The sequence below is a fragment of the Oculina patagonica genome, chromosome 9 (assembly GCF_052425735.1).
Source record: "Oculina patagonica isolate OP01 chromosome 9, crgOcupat, whole genome shotgun sequence".
NCBI lineage: Eukaryota > Metazoa > Cnidaria > Anthozoa > Scleractinia > Oculinidae > Oculina > Oculina patagonica.
The window spans coordinates 4,813,514-4,827,886 of record NC_135766.1 but is presented as its reverse complement, the minus strand read 5'-3'; the positions used below and the strand labels follow the sequence as shown (position 1 = coordinate 4,827,886).

Genomic DNA, 14,373 nt, shown 5'->3' with positions numbered 1-14,373 from the left:
ATTTCGTAAAATATAGAGGTTCGTTATGTCGAGGTCGTACTCCAAACATTTTACTGTAACTTTTGACGGGATGAAGAATATCGTTCGTTAAATCGAGGTTCTACTGTACAATGGTAGAAGAAAAGCACTAATTATGTAACGCCTTGAATTGCTAAAGAGCTAGTGGATCCAAAAACTATGATACAGCACAATCCGGATTTCCCCGCAAACCTTCAATTTCTCGAAGCTCCTGATAACTCGAACCAAACGTAGTTTACCTTAAAGGGACTGTGTCACGCCGAGTTAAGTTTACATTTTTAAGTTTTGCCAAATACTTGCAATGAAACTTACTGTTTGCAGAGAAATTACTCCATTGGATCCAAATGACAAAACCATAGCTTCATTGCAACCAAATATGTCTCGCGGGCGTTATAATTTAAAGTAACAAGCAAACGAGGCAAACTTTGAAAACTGTTCAGCCCAACAATATTTCAAAAACCCATATTTCAATCTGAACATTAATTGTTGAAACAGAACTGAGTTAAACTGGTAAATTTTTTGCTACCTGTAATAATAAATGTCCTTATTCGGTCGTTTTAGCACATTCACAGGCGTTTCACATAAAAGTTTTTATGCCAAAATTTGTCTTTTACTTGGTGATGGTTAAGTATTATTTTTAATAGTATTTGTATTGTAATATAGCTAATCACTTGCCAATTATGACGTCACATTACGCCAAAATTACGTCATGCAATTCAAAACGTGCGACATCTTGGATTTCAATTTTTTTCAAAAAGTGTAAATAAATTTCGAACATTTATTTGAAAAACCTTAAAACAATATAATGATGCAAAACCTATAAAGATTTTGGAATACACTCTTCACTGAAAAAACTTACATCCCACTAAAGCAGAAAATTTTCGGTAAAACACCCTTTTGAAACATGGTCGTAAAATATTCTTCGATAATGTTCAAGGAAAATTTGCGAAGTTTGTCCGCTATTGCGTGAATACTGTTTAAGTAAGACCTAAGTTAGCCTCCCCCGGGCTAAAGATTACACAATTACTTACCTACCTTCCTTCCTTCCTTCCTTTCTTCCTTCCTTCCTTCCTTCCTTCCTTCCTTCCTTCCTTCCTTCCTTCCTTCCTTCCTTCCTTCCTTCCTTCCTTCCTTCCTTCCTTCCTTCCTTCCTTCCTTCCTTCCTTCCTTCCTTCCTTCCTTCCTTCCTTCCTTCCTTCCTTCCTTCCTTCCTTCCTTTCTACCTACCTACCTACCTACCTACCTACCTACCTACCTACCTACCTACCTACCTACCTACCTACCTACCTACCTACCTACCTACCTTCGTGCTTGCTTTTTTACTTAGATTTTACTGTCAAGTGAGTTCTCCAGTGTTATATTCTTTTGCTATGTTTTATTATTGTAAAACACGAGTGTGCACATTCTCTATAGGCGGAGTTTTCAACAAAGTTCTATAGACCTTTCTACATGGAACAGACTTGCGAGAAATTAAAGATGGATATCATCCATCATTGAGGTATGTAAATTTTATTAAACAAAATTACTATTCAAGAAATCGCTTTCAAATTTACATCTTTCAATTACATGACGATTAGTTTCAAATTGGATGCAAATACTATAAGTGGAGCAAAAGTAGTACGTGGCCAAACTGAGGTGTAGAAATATGGAAGGTTTTCTTTTCGGTCGTGAAGTTAAGTGGAAAGAAATGACGCAATTAACATCCAGTTAAATTTTGATCCGAGGGCAAATGGAGATTTGCTCTTTCTACACGGGAATAAACCTTACTTAACTTTTCATTAATTTTCGTCGTTTCTTTCCTTTTGGCGTCGAAATTCAAACGCACCAGACCCTTCTAAACGAAGTTTCTAATCGTCATAATACACGAAGCTAATTTTGACGTCTTAAACATTTAATTTTGGTGAATAGTAGTACCTCTAGCCACAACAAAGGATGGGAGAGCTAAACGCCATCTTATCATTGCCAAATTGTAACTTTTTCAACAAATTCTCAGTAACATTTTCTTTTTCTCTAAAGATTTCGTCTGTTGACCAGAAAAAAGGCCGGAGTGGACGAGAGCGCTTATGGAGTCCAGCTTTACCAACCTCTCCACACCCAACTTCGAAACAGAATTCGTTGGTAAAATATACGTCTTTAGACCTATAACGCCTTCAACCAAACTCACGCTGGTGCTGTTACTGGTTGCCATAGCAATTGTAGCCTTTGGAGGAAATACTCTTATACTACTCTTCTTGAAGACTAAGGAAAGGGCAAATTCTCTTTTAAAGACATGTTCCTTTCAAAAGAACTTTGTATTCTACATTAAGAGTTTAGCCATTTCAGATGTTCTAGCCAGTGTAATTCCAATTCCTTACTTAGGTATCCAGTTGTATCTTGATGTGTTTCAAAGTGGCTGGGGCTGTAAAATAGGGCGATATGTGATTATTCTGTTTCCTTGTGTTACCGTTAACAACCTGTTGGTTATAAACATTGGGAAGTTTTTTGCAACTCGTACATTTAATCATTCTAATTTGAGAAAAGTTGTGATGTTTGCTTGGCTAGCAGGGTTTCTAATTGCGATGATCCCTGCTGCGACCTTCGATGGGATAAGATATGATCTAAACGAGACACATTACACTGTGATTTGCAGGTATGATAATCAATATCTTCCGTTCAGGATTGCCTTTTTAAGTTTTACGATTTTGCAATACATAATACCAAGCTGTATTCTAATTACAATAAATGTATTGCTTATTATGACTGTGTGGAAAAGAACAAGGAGAACCATCAATGTCGCGATGGATAATGGAGTTAGAGCGATGGTAAGGGCGGCTAGGATCCGCTGCATATATGTTGTTATTGCTCTCACTTTTGCATTTGTTACCCCATATTTCTTTTACATTAGTTATGTTATCTACAATATGGTAGCTAAGCCAAAGATTAGTTTTGAAACCGACCAGGTCATCCGCACTGGGTGTATCATAATGGTCTTTTCAAACAGTGCTATCAACGTAATAATTCATATTGTGCAACTGAAAGGTTTTCGTACCTTCTTGAAAGAAAAATTATTTTCAAGATTCTTCAATGAGAATCCAGCGATTGGGGTGGATGATGTAGAAATGCAATTACAAGGAAACTATTAAATACTGTAAGACCTGAAAGAGAGAGAACATCCAGGAAATGGTGACCAACAACGATGTGTCTTTCAGTGCGAAACACAGTCAAGGCTGTACGAAAGTTGCTCGTTGAACGTGTTTTGTTAAGTTTTCATATTTCGAGCAACTTTTTGCATTCTAAGCATTTTTTATCCATTCTGAGACATCGCAGTATCTTTAGGTGTTTAAAGTGGTCTTGCCATATTCGTCAGATTTCCGGATGTTTCCTAAAGGTCATATGGACATTTTTGACTTTTGGGAAGATATCCGAAGCTTGCCGAAGACTTCCAAGGAACATCCCATGATCTTTTAACTAAATATCGACAAATTTCGGCTTATTTAGTATAAAACATTATAGACTCTCCAGCAAATGTAATTAAGCAACTCCTGTTCAATAAAATTGCATACGAAAATGGTAAGAAAACTAACTTTTGCAATTTAGCATATTGTAACTAAAACCAATAGACGGGAACGAGCAACTTTTGAAAAAAAAAAGAAAGAAAGAAACTCCGTGGATTTTTTGAGGACTTTTAAGCAACATTTGTTAAATTTTGAGCAAATGTTTGAGAAATGCCAAGCAACTTGTGGACACACAACATGCAGCACCAAATATCTCCTGGCGAATATGGCGAGGTTTTTTTGCCGAACTTGCTGCTTGAAGACAATCTGTTATCGTCTCAGTGGAAACTTTTTTAAAATCGTCTTTGCTTTTTCTAATGGATCGTTCTCTCTCCATTGCCAACTTTCTTGTTTTCTACAGCTTTATAGGAGGTTAGTCATAGATGGTTCCTAATCTTCAAAGATCTATAAATTGCCTTTATTCGCTTTTTAACGAGGGCGGGGGGGGGGGGGGGGGAGGGTGCGGGGCAAAGTGGCCTAACAGTTAGCACGTTGGCTGATTAAAAGGTATCCCGGGTATTTTGTTGGGTTCTTTTACTCTCAAAGTGCCTCTCGCCACCAAAATTAAAAGAATAAATGGGCACTGGCAAATTGTTAGGGAAACTCTAAAAATGCTGGAATAATTATTTTATTGAAAACATCCACGAAATATCGGTACATTTTGCTAATTTAACGTTTTAAAAAGACCGAAAGACGATTTGTTACGACCATTTAAGGGTACAATTGCGAATGCTTTAAAGTGATTAAAAGATTTCCTTCTGAGCGCCAGAAAGGTGAGAAACATTCTTTGACCTCGGTGGGACTCAAACCCTCGAATCATGTTTGATCGCTAACCAACTGTAAGACACAATGTTTCAAATTGTAATATTTGTAAATATCTGCTAACGGATCGTAATTTCACAGCTAAACCACTTGAATGTAGTAACTAATATTATCGGACAGGCAATAAAAACGTGGTCGTACTATTAATGCCTGGAAATATATATGTTATGTAGTTCTTATTTACAGAGGCGAGTCTTTGTTCAGTGATTACATTTAACCTCGGTGTTTTATGGCTTGGTTAGTTACGGGGTATAACAAAGCAATTGTTGATAATAAGTTTGCAAACTCGCTGTTGTAAATAGACTATGTGAAGAGTAATTTTACTTGCATTTTAAGATGACTATGTAAATACTTTACATTTTGCCTGGATATTTTATTGGTTTGTTAATTGCGGGGTATAACAAAGCACTATTATGTTATTGTATATAAGAGTGCAAACCCTTCATTGTAAATAGACTACGTGAAAAGTAAGTTTACCTGAAGGTGGCCATGTAAATACTGCTTTCAATACATGCTTAATAGTAATTAAGTACCAAGGCTGGTTGAAACTAGAATACAACCTGTAAACGGTAGTAGGAAAACCAGAACTACTAACTTCGTCTGTTTTGGTCATTATTTTATAATTTTATTTTAAAATGCATGTTGTACTTTCTTCTGTAATTCTATTGTGACTGATTAGGTATGCATTTTCAGTGTTCTGACGTTATATTATCACAAATAATGGAAGGAATTAGGTTGGATAAACTGTACATAACCCAACATGTTTGCAACATGTTTGCATGCTTTCCTGAGAAGAGACTTCAACCTTGCAGGTTTTGTTCTTATTCCATCTAAACGTTTCTTTGATATTGCTGTAAATACATATTAATCCAAAACAAAAATATCCCTGTATTATATGGTCAATAAAGTAAAGAGTTCAAATGTGCTTATTAGTCATTAATAATCTTGTTCTGTGACTTTATTCAGTTGATGTTGGGTTGCGGAAAGGGCTGGGTGATTTTTTATGGTACCATGTTTTCGGGTGGACAGGGAATTTTTCACGCGCTCAAATAGCTTAAGGGAATTACCGTTATTTTCATTTACATAAACGCATTTTATTTTCTACGGGTTATTTTGAACAGGATGATTTCTCTAAAGGTGTGGAGAAACGCCCCACGTTAAGCGCGTCTTGAGAAATATGTCTTAATGAATTTTCAACTCTGTCTTTTCTAACCTTTGCAAATTTCATTCATGTCCAAACCTACATTGTAAATTAATTCTCTCCAAGTACCTGAAAGTATTACAATTTTGACAGTAAAAAGAAACAAACCAAAAAAAAAAAAAAACAATTTATAATCGTGATTTATTCATTTTTAGTACTTTTCAGTAATTTTGGGTGGTTTTCTGACGTTTTGGAATAACAAACTAATTTAAACAAAAGCAAGATATAACATATGAATTGCAAAATGCTAAGACAGACTAAGTAGTAAACCAGATACGATCTGTATCATGAAAAACAAAAATTAAAATAGTCCACTAGAGTATTATTTAGAACTGGATCCGCGTGGCTGATACATTTAAGGTCAGTTATTTATTAAAGAACTGCCCAAGTAAATCGATATATTTTGTGCTCAACTCTTTATTCAAGCATTAGCTATTGGCAAACAACCAGTGATCAAGAAATCACAGATTAATAACAAGAATTGGCATACCATTACTCACAAAAAATGCAACATTTCGGGATAAAGGGTGAAGAAAGAGTCATTTTCACTGAAATTCTACTATAAAATAAGGGCGAATAGAGTCAATTGATTTTTCCAAGCAAAATGACAATACAACGGAATGGACATGATCTCTGAGCAGAATTTCAAGTAGAATAGATCATACCGATGATCTGAGCAATTTACCGCAGAATAGATCATACATGTTCTGAGCAGAATTGAATTTACAGCGGAAAAGATCATACGTGATCTAAACAGAATTTCCAGCAGAATATATCATACACGATCGATGTGAGCTGAATTTCCAGCAGATTATATCATACATGATGTGAGCAGAATTTACAGTAGAATAGATCATATGATCTGAGCAGAATTAATTTACAGCCGATCATACATGATGTGAGCATAATATGTCATACATGATATGAGCAGAATTGACAACAGTGTTGATTATACGTGATGTGAGCAGATTTTATAGCAGAATAGATCATACATGATCTCTGAGCAGAATTTATAGTAGAAAATGTTTGTTATGTTTATTATCATGTCCGCGTAGATTAGAGCTATAGATCAACTTCAGCCGAATTAAAATTGGAATAATTATATCTAATAAGCACTGCCAGCAATTTTCTGCTTACTGTGTTCCCTCTGCGGAAAAGATCAATTTTTTTAACACGGCGAACAAATTCCTAGGAGACGATTTTCACATGTTTAATTAGCAAACGTCATAACCTTACGTCATCAATAACCAATAGAAAAGCTACATGTCAGCTTTACTCTCGAAATACTCCATTTTATTGCGTGCTTATTGTCAGAAGAGTACTTTGTGTTTGGGAAACCGGAGACGAAGTGAGTTCTTGTGCATTTTGTTGAATTGTTTTATTGTTTCTCGTTTTTACTGCAATATTTTTAGTTCACGTTTTCTAGCTAATTTTTCGTACATTTGTTTTTGGCAAGTTTGGAACGTTTTAAAACTGAGGCGGCCACTTTGAAGCGTTAACATCCTTTTACCTTAGAGTGAGTATATACAAAAGCAGTAATTATTTCAAACTTGAAATTTGACCCTATTATTAATTGTGTTATAATCTGCAAGATATCTTTACGTGACCTAACTAAGTCATTGTGATAACTTAAAAAAAGTATGTAATTCTGAAATGTCCAACTTGCGCTGTGTGTAGTAGTAATAGTATGCCAACTTGAATATATCGAAACTGGTATTTGATCTTCTTCGCATTAGCAGAAAAGAGAAAGGGCTGTATCATAAAGCAAATCGCTAAAATTGCAACCACGCTAAAAGTTATGCTTTTACAACTATTCAATACGCTAATAAGGAGCCAATTGATACTTCTTAGCTCAAATTTTCAGGAAGCCTAAGCAGTATTCACACCAGTGTTAATTATGCTCTAAAAAATAATACGTTACAAGCATGGCCATTTTCTACCATTTCCAAATAAACGGAATCTCGTGAAATAAATACGATATTAAAAATATTTGACCGCCCAGAATTATTCTTCGTTGCGTGTATTTTTTACGACTTTGCACATTTTTAGACGTGCTCTGTAGTAACTGAATTTTTTACGGTGTTTTGGATTAAAATACTACATTTTGGCACAATAAGAATTGAAAAAAATAAAATATATAATATATAAAATATAAAATATATTTTTGAGAGAACATTTAAATTATGACTCCAAGCGTGTATATCCGGTCGAGCTAATTTAGGTAAAGTATTGCAAGAATTTCACATCGAAGTTTAATTGAAAATGTTAGTTTGTTAAGAATTATAATCCACGAATCAACACTTTTATACTACAACTACACAATAAGATATATGCCTAAGTAGTATCGCGGAAAAATTTCTTTGCGAACAAGTACATGTGTTATTGAAAATATTAACTTCAATAAATGAGTTAGCTATCTGGATGTTATTTGGCCTTGTTTATTGACAATAATGATAATAAAATGACTTTTTGTTCGCGAATATTATTTACTTGCTCCCTTGTAGTGTCATTTGTGGTCCTTGCGCTTTGCGCTCAGACCGCAAATGACACTACGCGGGCGCAAAAAAAAAAATATTCCCGAAAAAAGTCATTTTATTGTCCTATTCTCGTGCGATAGAAAGTGGCGTTCGTTCCACATTTCATTTCATTACACAGAAATGGCTTCTCATCTGAAGATTGTTTTTGTGACATGTGTGTTGTTGTTCACCCTGATGGAAGGATTCGAACCCGTTCAGGCTAAGAAAGGACAACAGCTGAAACAAAGGACAAAAGCATTGGAAAATACCTTGGCGGACCTGCAGCAAAAGATAAACACACTGGCAAGCTGCCAAGGTGAGCACACACACCTGACTTGGTCTAAAGTTAGTGCTAATATATGTTGATGCAATTAGAGCAGTTTTCAATTGAGTGTCGTAAAACCAAAACCAAAGTAATTACTCTGGCCAATCGCAAAACGTGCGCGAGCGAGTCACAATTGGTTTTGGTTTTAATACTGATTGGTCGAGAAAGTGGCGCGAGATTTTTAAACCAATCACTGATCGTAGTAATGCAAAACCAAAGCAAACGCATATTACTTTCGACACTCAAGTGAAAACCGCTCTAAAGGGGCATCGTCACCAACATTTAGTGCTATTTGAAAATCTAATGAAGGCGTTGGTATAATTGGAAATCCACTTATAGTGCCTTGGTCTTGCTAAAATGCACTATACTAGTCGCGCTCGGGAATAGTAAATTTGTGGTGTGGCAATGGGCTGGCAAGAAAGAAGTGGCCTAAAACTTAGAAAACTGGTCGGCGTTTTCAAGTTTAACTGTGTTAATAAAGTTAGGATTTTGGGGGTTAAAACTTTCTTCTGTTAATCAGTGAATGTACCCTCATTATTCTAGCAAAGTAAACGAAAGCTAAGAAGACTTCTCGAGATATTGTCCATTTTAAATAGTTATTGACTTATTGATATTTGATCATAATTATATTAGCTTGGAATATTACAAATAAAAAAATCATATATTAGTAGATAGTATGTTTGTGGAAGGGATTTAGTTATGTGTTTGGTTGTCCATAAACCTTCTTTTTGCAAGTTTTAAAGGTTTTGAAATTGGTTTCATTTCTTTCCAGCCTGCTCAAAGATAAAAGCCTTAAATAACACGATTCATGCATTGCAAAACAAGGTCGGCCCTTAAACAAGTAAGTTGAATATATACAGCATGTTTAATACTTTATGTTTTGAGCCACTGACATGTATGTACTACGAATTTTTATGAAAAATACAAGAAAAAGTAATTAAAACAACGAGAATGGCATATTTAATTTTGACACAACAGCTCCGACGGCTTTGTTCTTAATTGCTGTAAAAGATTAGTTTTTAGGTGGAAATATTAGAGAACCATGTTTTTAATTTCATTCTACGTGTCAATTTCTCTTTTCAGCTTGAAAGCAAACGCCAGCCAGTACCGAAAGGGGGAGCGGAGTCTAGAGTCTGAGCTTTACGTGTCCTTAAAAATAAAATTGGAAATTCATTAGTATAATATTAGCCGTTTAAAACTCAAGAATTGCGATATTACAAAGTTTAGAAAAAGAGATCGAATGTAAGTTTCATTGCAGTTGCGTACTAATAAAGGAAAGCTTTTTTCTTTAACGCTGTATTAAGACACAGCTAAAACAGTATGAAATAATAAAATAAAGCAATGGGAGTATACATAACGTGTTATTTTAGCTTTGCACTCGTTCTTTCTCTGTCACTGGTCCGCACTCCGCTGAGATTTCACACACAGGTCGGACTCCTGTTTGGAAAACTTACAATACAACACAAATTTTATTTTCAACTCCCCATGGGGGCTTTACAGAGACAATGAAAAAAAAAATACAAACACAATATAAATATAATAATTAGTCTATAAAAAACTTGGGAATTTTTTTTGCGAGTAGTTTGTGTCACTGACTGAATAAGTTTTTCTCAGGTTCATCATTTTCCACCTTCCCACATCCTTTCCCTCACCCCTCAAATAATACTCACCTTGCCTTGACGAGTTTTCAATATTTTCGAAATTAAAAAAAAAAACACGAATAAAGACAAAAAAAATAAAAAAAAAGATAATTAGGCATCCTTGCTCCTTTTAAATTAAACACTTCTTATTCGAAGTACCAGTGTGTGTTGCTTTGGCTGAGCTTTTGTTTGCTAGGAGAAAATAAAACTTCCCATTTTGGGTTCTTAATGGCTTCAGGTGTGGCCGTTTATTTGCATAACATTGACAGAAAGATCACATTACGAAAACATGGAAAACATCAACCCAGCAAAGGAGAGGGGAAACCGCCATACTATTAAAAAGTGTAACCGAAAACAGGGAGTGGAGGGAGGGGAAAATTGCCTTCGCTTGTTTAAGACATGCAATGAAAGAGAATTCACCACGCTTGCCTCAATTCTATCTCAGGACCGACACATAAAGAATATCCCGTATGACCGGAAGTAACACCCAAGCCGGAAGTTGGGAGATGTACACGTCGCAAGCTGCATAAAGTTATTTATTTCTAGGAATAAATGTCATTTATGCATCCTTGCTCCTTCTAAATTAAACACTACTTATTCGAAGTACCAGTGTGTGTTGCTTTGGCTGAGCTCTGTTTGCTGGGACAAAATAAAACTTCCAATTTTGGGATCTTTGTGGCCACAGGTGTGGCCGTTTATTTATATAACAGTGACAGAAAGATCCCATTACAAAAACATAGAAAGCATCAACCCAGCAAAGGTAAGGGGAAAACCGCCACAGCCCGCACGAGGAATGAGTGCAAGCTAGGGCACCCCCACCCGAAGCCAAAGCAACACAAACAAGGATAGCAGAGTAGACAAATATGAGCAATGATTAAATAAATGGCTAACTAAATAAAATTAGCACTGCATTGGGTGCTTCACAATCAAAGTTAATTCGCCTCAAGAGGACTGGATAGAGTTCTGTATGTTGCACCGCCCCTGCTAGTGCAACATACAGTTGATAATCAGCTGGCTGCAAATTTCTGCTTAGATTAACGAATTTATATATAGACGTTATTAGGAAGCCTCCTATGCAGACGTTCTTTTAGATTGCGTGACGAGCCTAAAGAATCTCTGTGTACAGAAAGAGGCTAGCATCACGCCAATAGCTACACGAAAGGTTGCTTGACGAGCTAAAAATACTTTTTTCAACACATTATGTAACAATAGAAAAAACAGAAAATCGCATTGGTCAATATCCTTTGACAATGAAGGTTCGCAGCAGCTTTTCGGCATGTTAAAACTAAGCGATTCAATCGACGAATGACAGAGATCTTTGAAAAATACTTACCTTTAATATGCGAAAGGCTACATGAAGAGCGATGCTTGAAAACGGAAAAAAACATAGACCGTGTAGTCTCTACACTGACAGGCCATCGAAATTGGCCTGCCTTGTACCTTTTTCTTTTGTTGAGGCTGAGGTCAGCCATAAAGAAATTGCTTTCCATAGATAACAAATGCATTAAATCGAATAAACAGAAAACAGCCAGCAAAAGTCAACTTTATTTGTCTTACTTTCAATAGATAAAACTTCGGGATCGGAAGTGCTGACGCATTCCTGTTGAGTGACGTTTTTATTACCCACAGCGAAAAGCGCTCCCTTGGGAAATTAAAATATTCCTTTGAGAAATAAAAACAGTCCCTTGAGAGTTTACGCAATAACGGTAAGAGAGTGAATTCATTGCTCACTAGTCTTACTGTTTTACTTTAACAAGCAAAAGTGTCGAAAAAACGAGCGACTTCGAGCAAGTCTAGGGATTGCGCTACTTAAAGGGGGAAGGGAGACGTGTTTTATCATAAGGGTGTTGGAATTCTAGATTTGGAGATTAGTTCTTGTGTATCCCCATTCCGAGTTCCTAAATGAACTTCTTTAATTAACCGGGCTAAGTATCTACGGGGCTTTCCTAATGGAATGATTTCCGGGAGAATCATTGGATAACTGCTTGAAATGCCACTGAAACACATTTATTTAAATTATAAGGTGTAAGTTGCGGAATCGGTCTGCGGTCGCGTTCAAAACACCAATTATTACCTCACAAGTTTTTACTTCCGACAATTTTTCCGAGCACTCTACGATTATGAAGGCCTAAAAAAGCATTTTTTTTTTCAACTTGCAATATCTCTGCAATGCAAAAAATAAACCGCCTGTGCTGCAGGCTATGCACGCGCACAAATGATAAATTTAAAGGAGAAGTTCACTCCAGAATGGCCATTTGTTTTCTTTACGGCAATAAAAAGTTTACACAAAGATATGTTATTCACCACAATTTTAGCCTCCAACGTGCGCTATAACCCTACGAAATCTTCCCGCCAAACTTCAGGCTGAGCTCCTTGACGTCACGCATACATTACCAGCTCCAAGATGGCGGCGTTCACTTGTCGAGTTTTAGGAAAGATTTCGTAGAGTTATAGCGAACGCTGGAGGCTGAAATTTTGGTAAATAACATATCATTGTGTAACTTCTCCTTTAAAAATTTCAGTAATATTTGTGGATTTTGTACCTATTCTTTTAAGACCTTTTAATCGCGGCTTTACATAAAAGGTTACGACAATTTTTCTTGTAGATCGCGCGCTTTGGTTCATAGTTGAATTTTTCATTTTAGCGAGCTATTTTTACCCTAGCCTGCACGTTACATGGAAGAAACAATACACTTCTCTGTCGTTTTTGATTGGTTCAATGTTTTGAGCATGCACACTGATGCAAGTTATCCTGGACTCTCTCCTCTCGCATCTGGGTTCAACCTGTTTATAGGGCGCAAAAGGGATAGTTCAGGGACTGGACTATCCAATAACTTGTTTTTATTTCTGCAAGTTATAATCACTTATACTGTTGAGAAAAGCACTTTTCATTTGTTCGTTTGTCTTGTAGAGATTTGGAATTTTTTAGTAGCTTTACCTAAAGCTATCAAGTTTTTATCCCTTACCTACCACTACCCTGACTGACAACAACTTACTATCACTTCTTTTGAATATTCCATTTGTGCCCATGTCCAGTCATAGCTGTTCCATTGAATTACTTAATCACTGTCAAGAAAACTTATCGACACTTGGTGGACATTCGTACAGTGCGGTGGTTTCGTTTCAGAGTTTTAAGCGTTTTAACTATTCTATGCCGTACTTGAAGATTATTACAGAGCGTAAAATATGTATGTTTAGTCATGTACTGACACGCTTCCCATTCCCATTTTTTGTTCCTGAATCCCAGTCCCAGTGACTCAAATCCCATTTTCCCAGTGAAACAATAGGCAAATCCCAGTCAAAATGGGCAAATCCCAGTTCCATTTTACCCCTAAAGGACCCTCAAGGAAGAGCTTGTGCTGAGAGCAGCGATCCTTGAGCTGCCGACGGAACAGAATTCGTTTCTTCTTGCGTTTTCATCAGAGCGAAAAGCTTTACGATACACATGGAAGTTTCGCTTCCATTTACTCCGCGAAGCTTCACCAAAGGGAATAAGTGTATTTGTTGCATTTTCGTTTGCGAAATTGCCTTTGTTTGACTCAGAAGCCAAAAAATAGCCTTCGCCAGCCCTCTTTGCTCTCTTTACGCCATATTACTGGTGTCTTTAGAACCACAAAGTACGTCATTTCCGGTGAAACCCGAGCGTTTGGCCGCGCGCGAAACGGACCCACTTCGAATTGCGAAATCCAAACTTCGAGGCTCAAAAAATACTAGAAAAAAGCGCTTTAGATCCCTTAAACATGCATATTCGTGCTTACTAAGACATAAAAAAGCAAAGTGAGCAAAATTATTTTTTACTTCATAGGCACTTTAATAAACACATGGGCTAAAAAATGAAAAAAAAATCGAAATTTCTGTTCATTTGACCTTTAAAGGGACTATAATTTTTGTGATAACTTTCAAATCAAGAGGAAACGTCAAAATAAAAGTTTCAGGTAAAAAATACACTAAAGAAGCAATAACAAAACAAGGGAAAAGGATTGTTGTGTCCGTCCGTCCGTCCGTCCGTCCGTCCGTCAGTCAGTCAGTCACTTCATGGAATACACTCCGCTTTATATTACGTCGAAATTTAAAGTAGATGCTTGCGTTACCTCGTTTAGTGCTGCATGTACAATGTAGCTAAATTGTCACGTCGGCGACCCTTAGTATGGGACAGTATGAATTAATATGAGTTAACAAAGGGTAACCGAGAAAACAGCCCAGACCTGCCTCCTGGCAATGTAATTATCAGCTCTCTGCCGATTCTGCGCACTTTGGTACAAAGAGCCATACTTCGATTCCTAACTAGAAAAGAAAAGAAATTTTTCAACGACTTTCA

The 14,373-nt window shown here is 36.5% G+C and overlaps 1 protein-coding gene and 1 long non-coding RNA gene across 3 annotated transcripts; both read left to right on the top strand.

Moving 5' to 3' along the window:
- Positions 1-2,081: 2,081 nt before the first annotated feature.
- LOC144664904 (uncharacterized) lies at positions 2,082-3,140 on the top strand. The gene has a single exon (XM_078526107.1). It carries the CDS (start codon positions 2,082-2,084, stop codon positions 3,138-3,140), a length of 1,059 nt encoding a protein of 352 aa, XP_078382233.1.
- A 3,740-nt stretch (positions 3,141-6,880) lies between these two features.
- LOC144665425 (uncharacterized) lies at positions 6,881-9,757 on the top strand. Of its 2 annotated transcripts, XR_013572924.1 has the most exons (5): positions 6,883-6,922; positions 7,031-7,090; positions 8,230-8,406; positions 9,188-9,256; positions 9,499-9,757. It is a non-coding gene; the product is annotated as an uncharacterized LOC144665425 (long non-coding RNA). The 2 variants fall into 2 exon arrangements; XR_013572925.1 differs by lacking the exon at positions 9,188-9,256 and having other exon boundaries at positions 6,881-6,924; positions 7,032-7,090.
- Positions 9,758-14,373: the final 4,616 nt, after the last annotated feature.

Bases quoted from the DNA above. Each gene is read 5' to 3' on its own strand.
- LOC144664904 (XM_078526107.1), top strand. From the start codon at position 2,082: ATGGAGTCCAGCTTTACCAACCTCTCCACACCCAACTTCGAAACAGAA.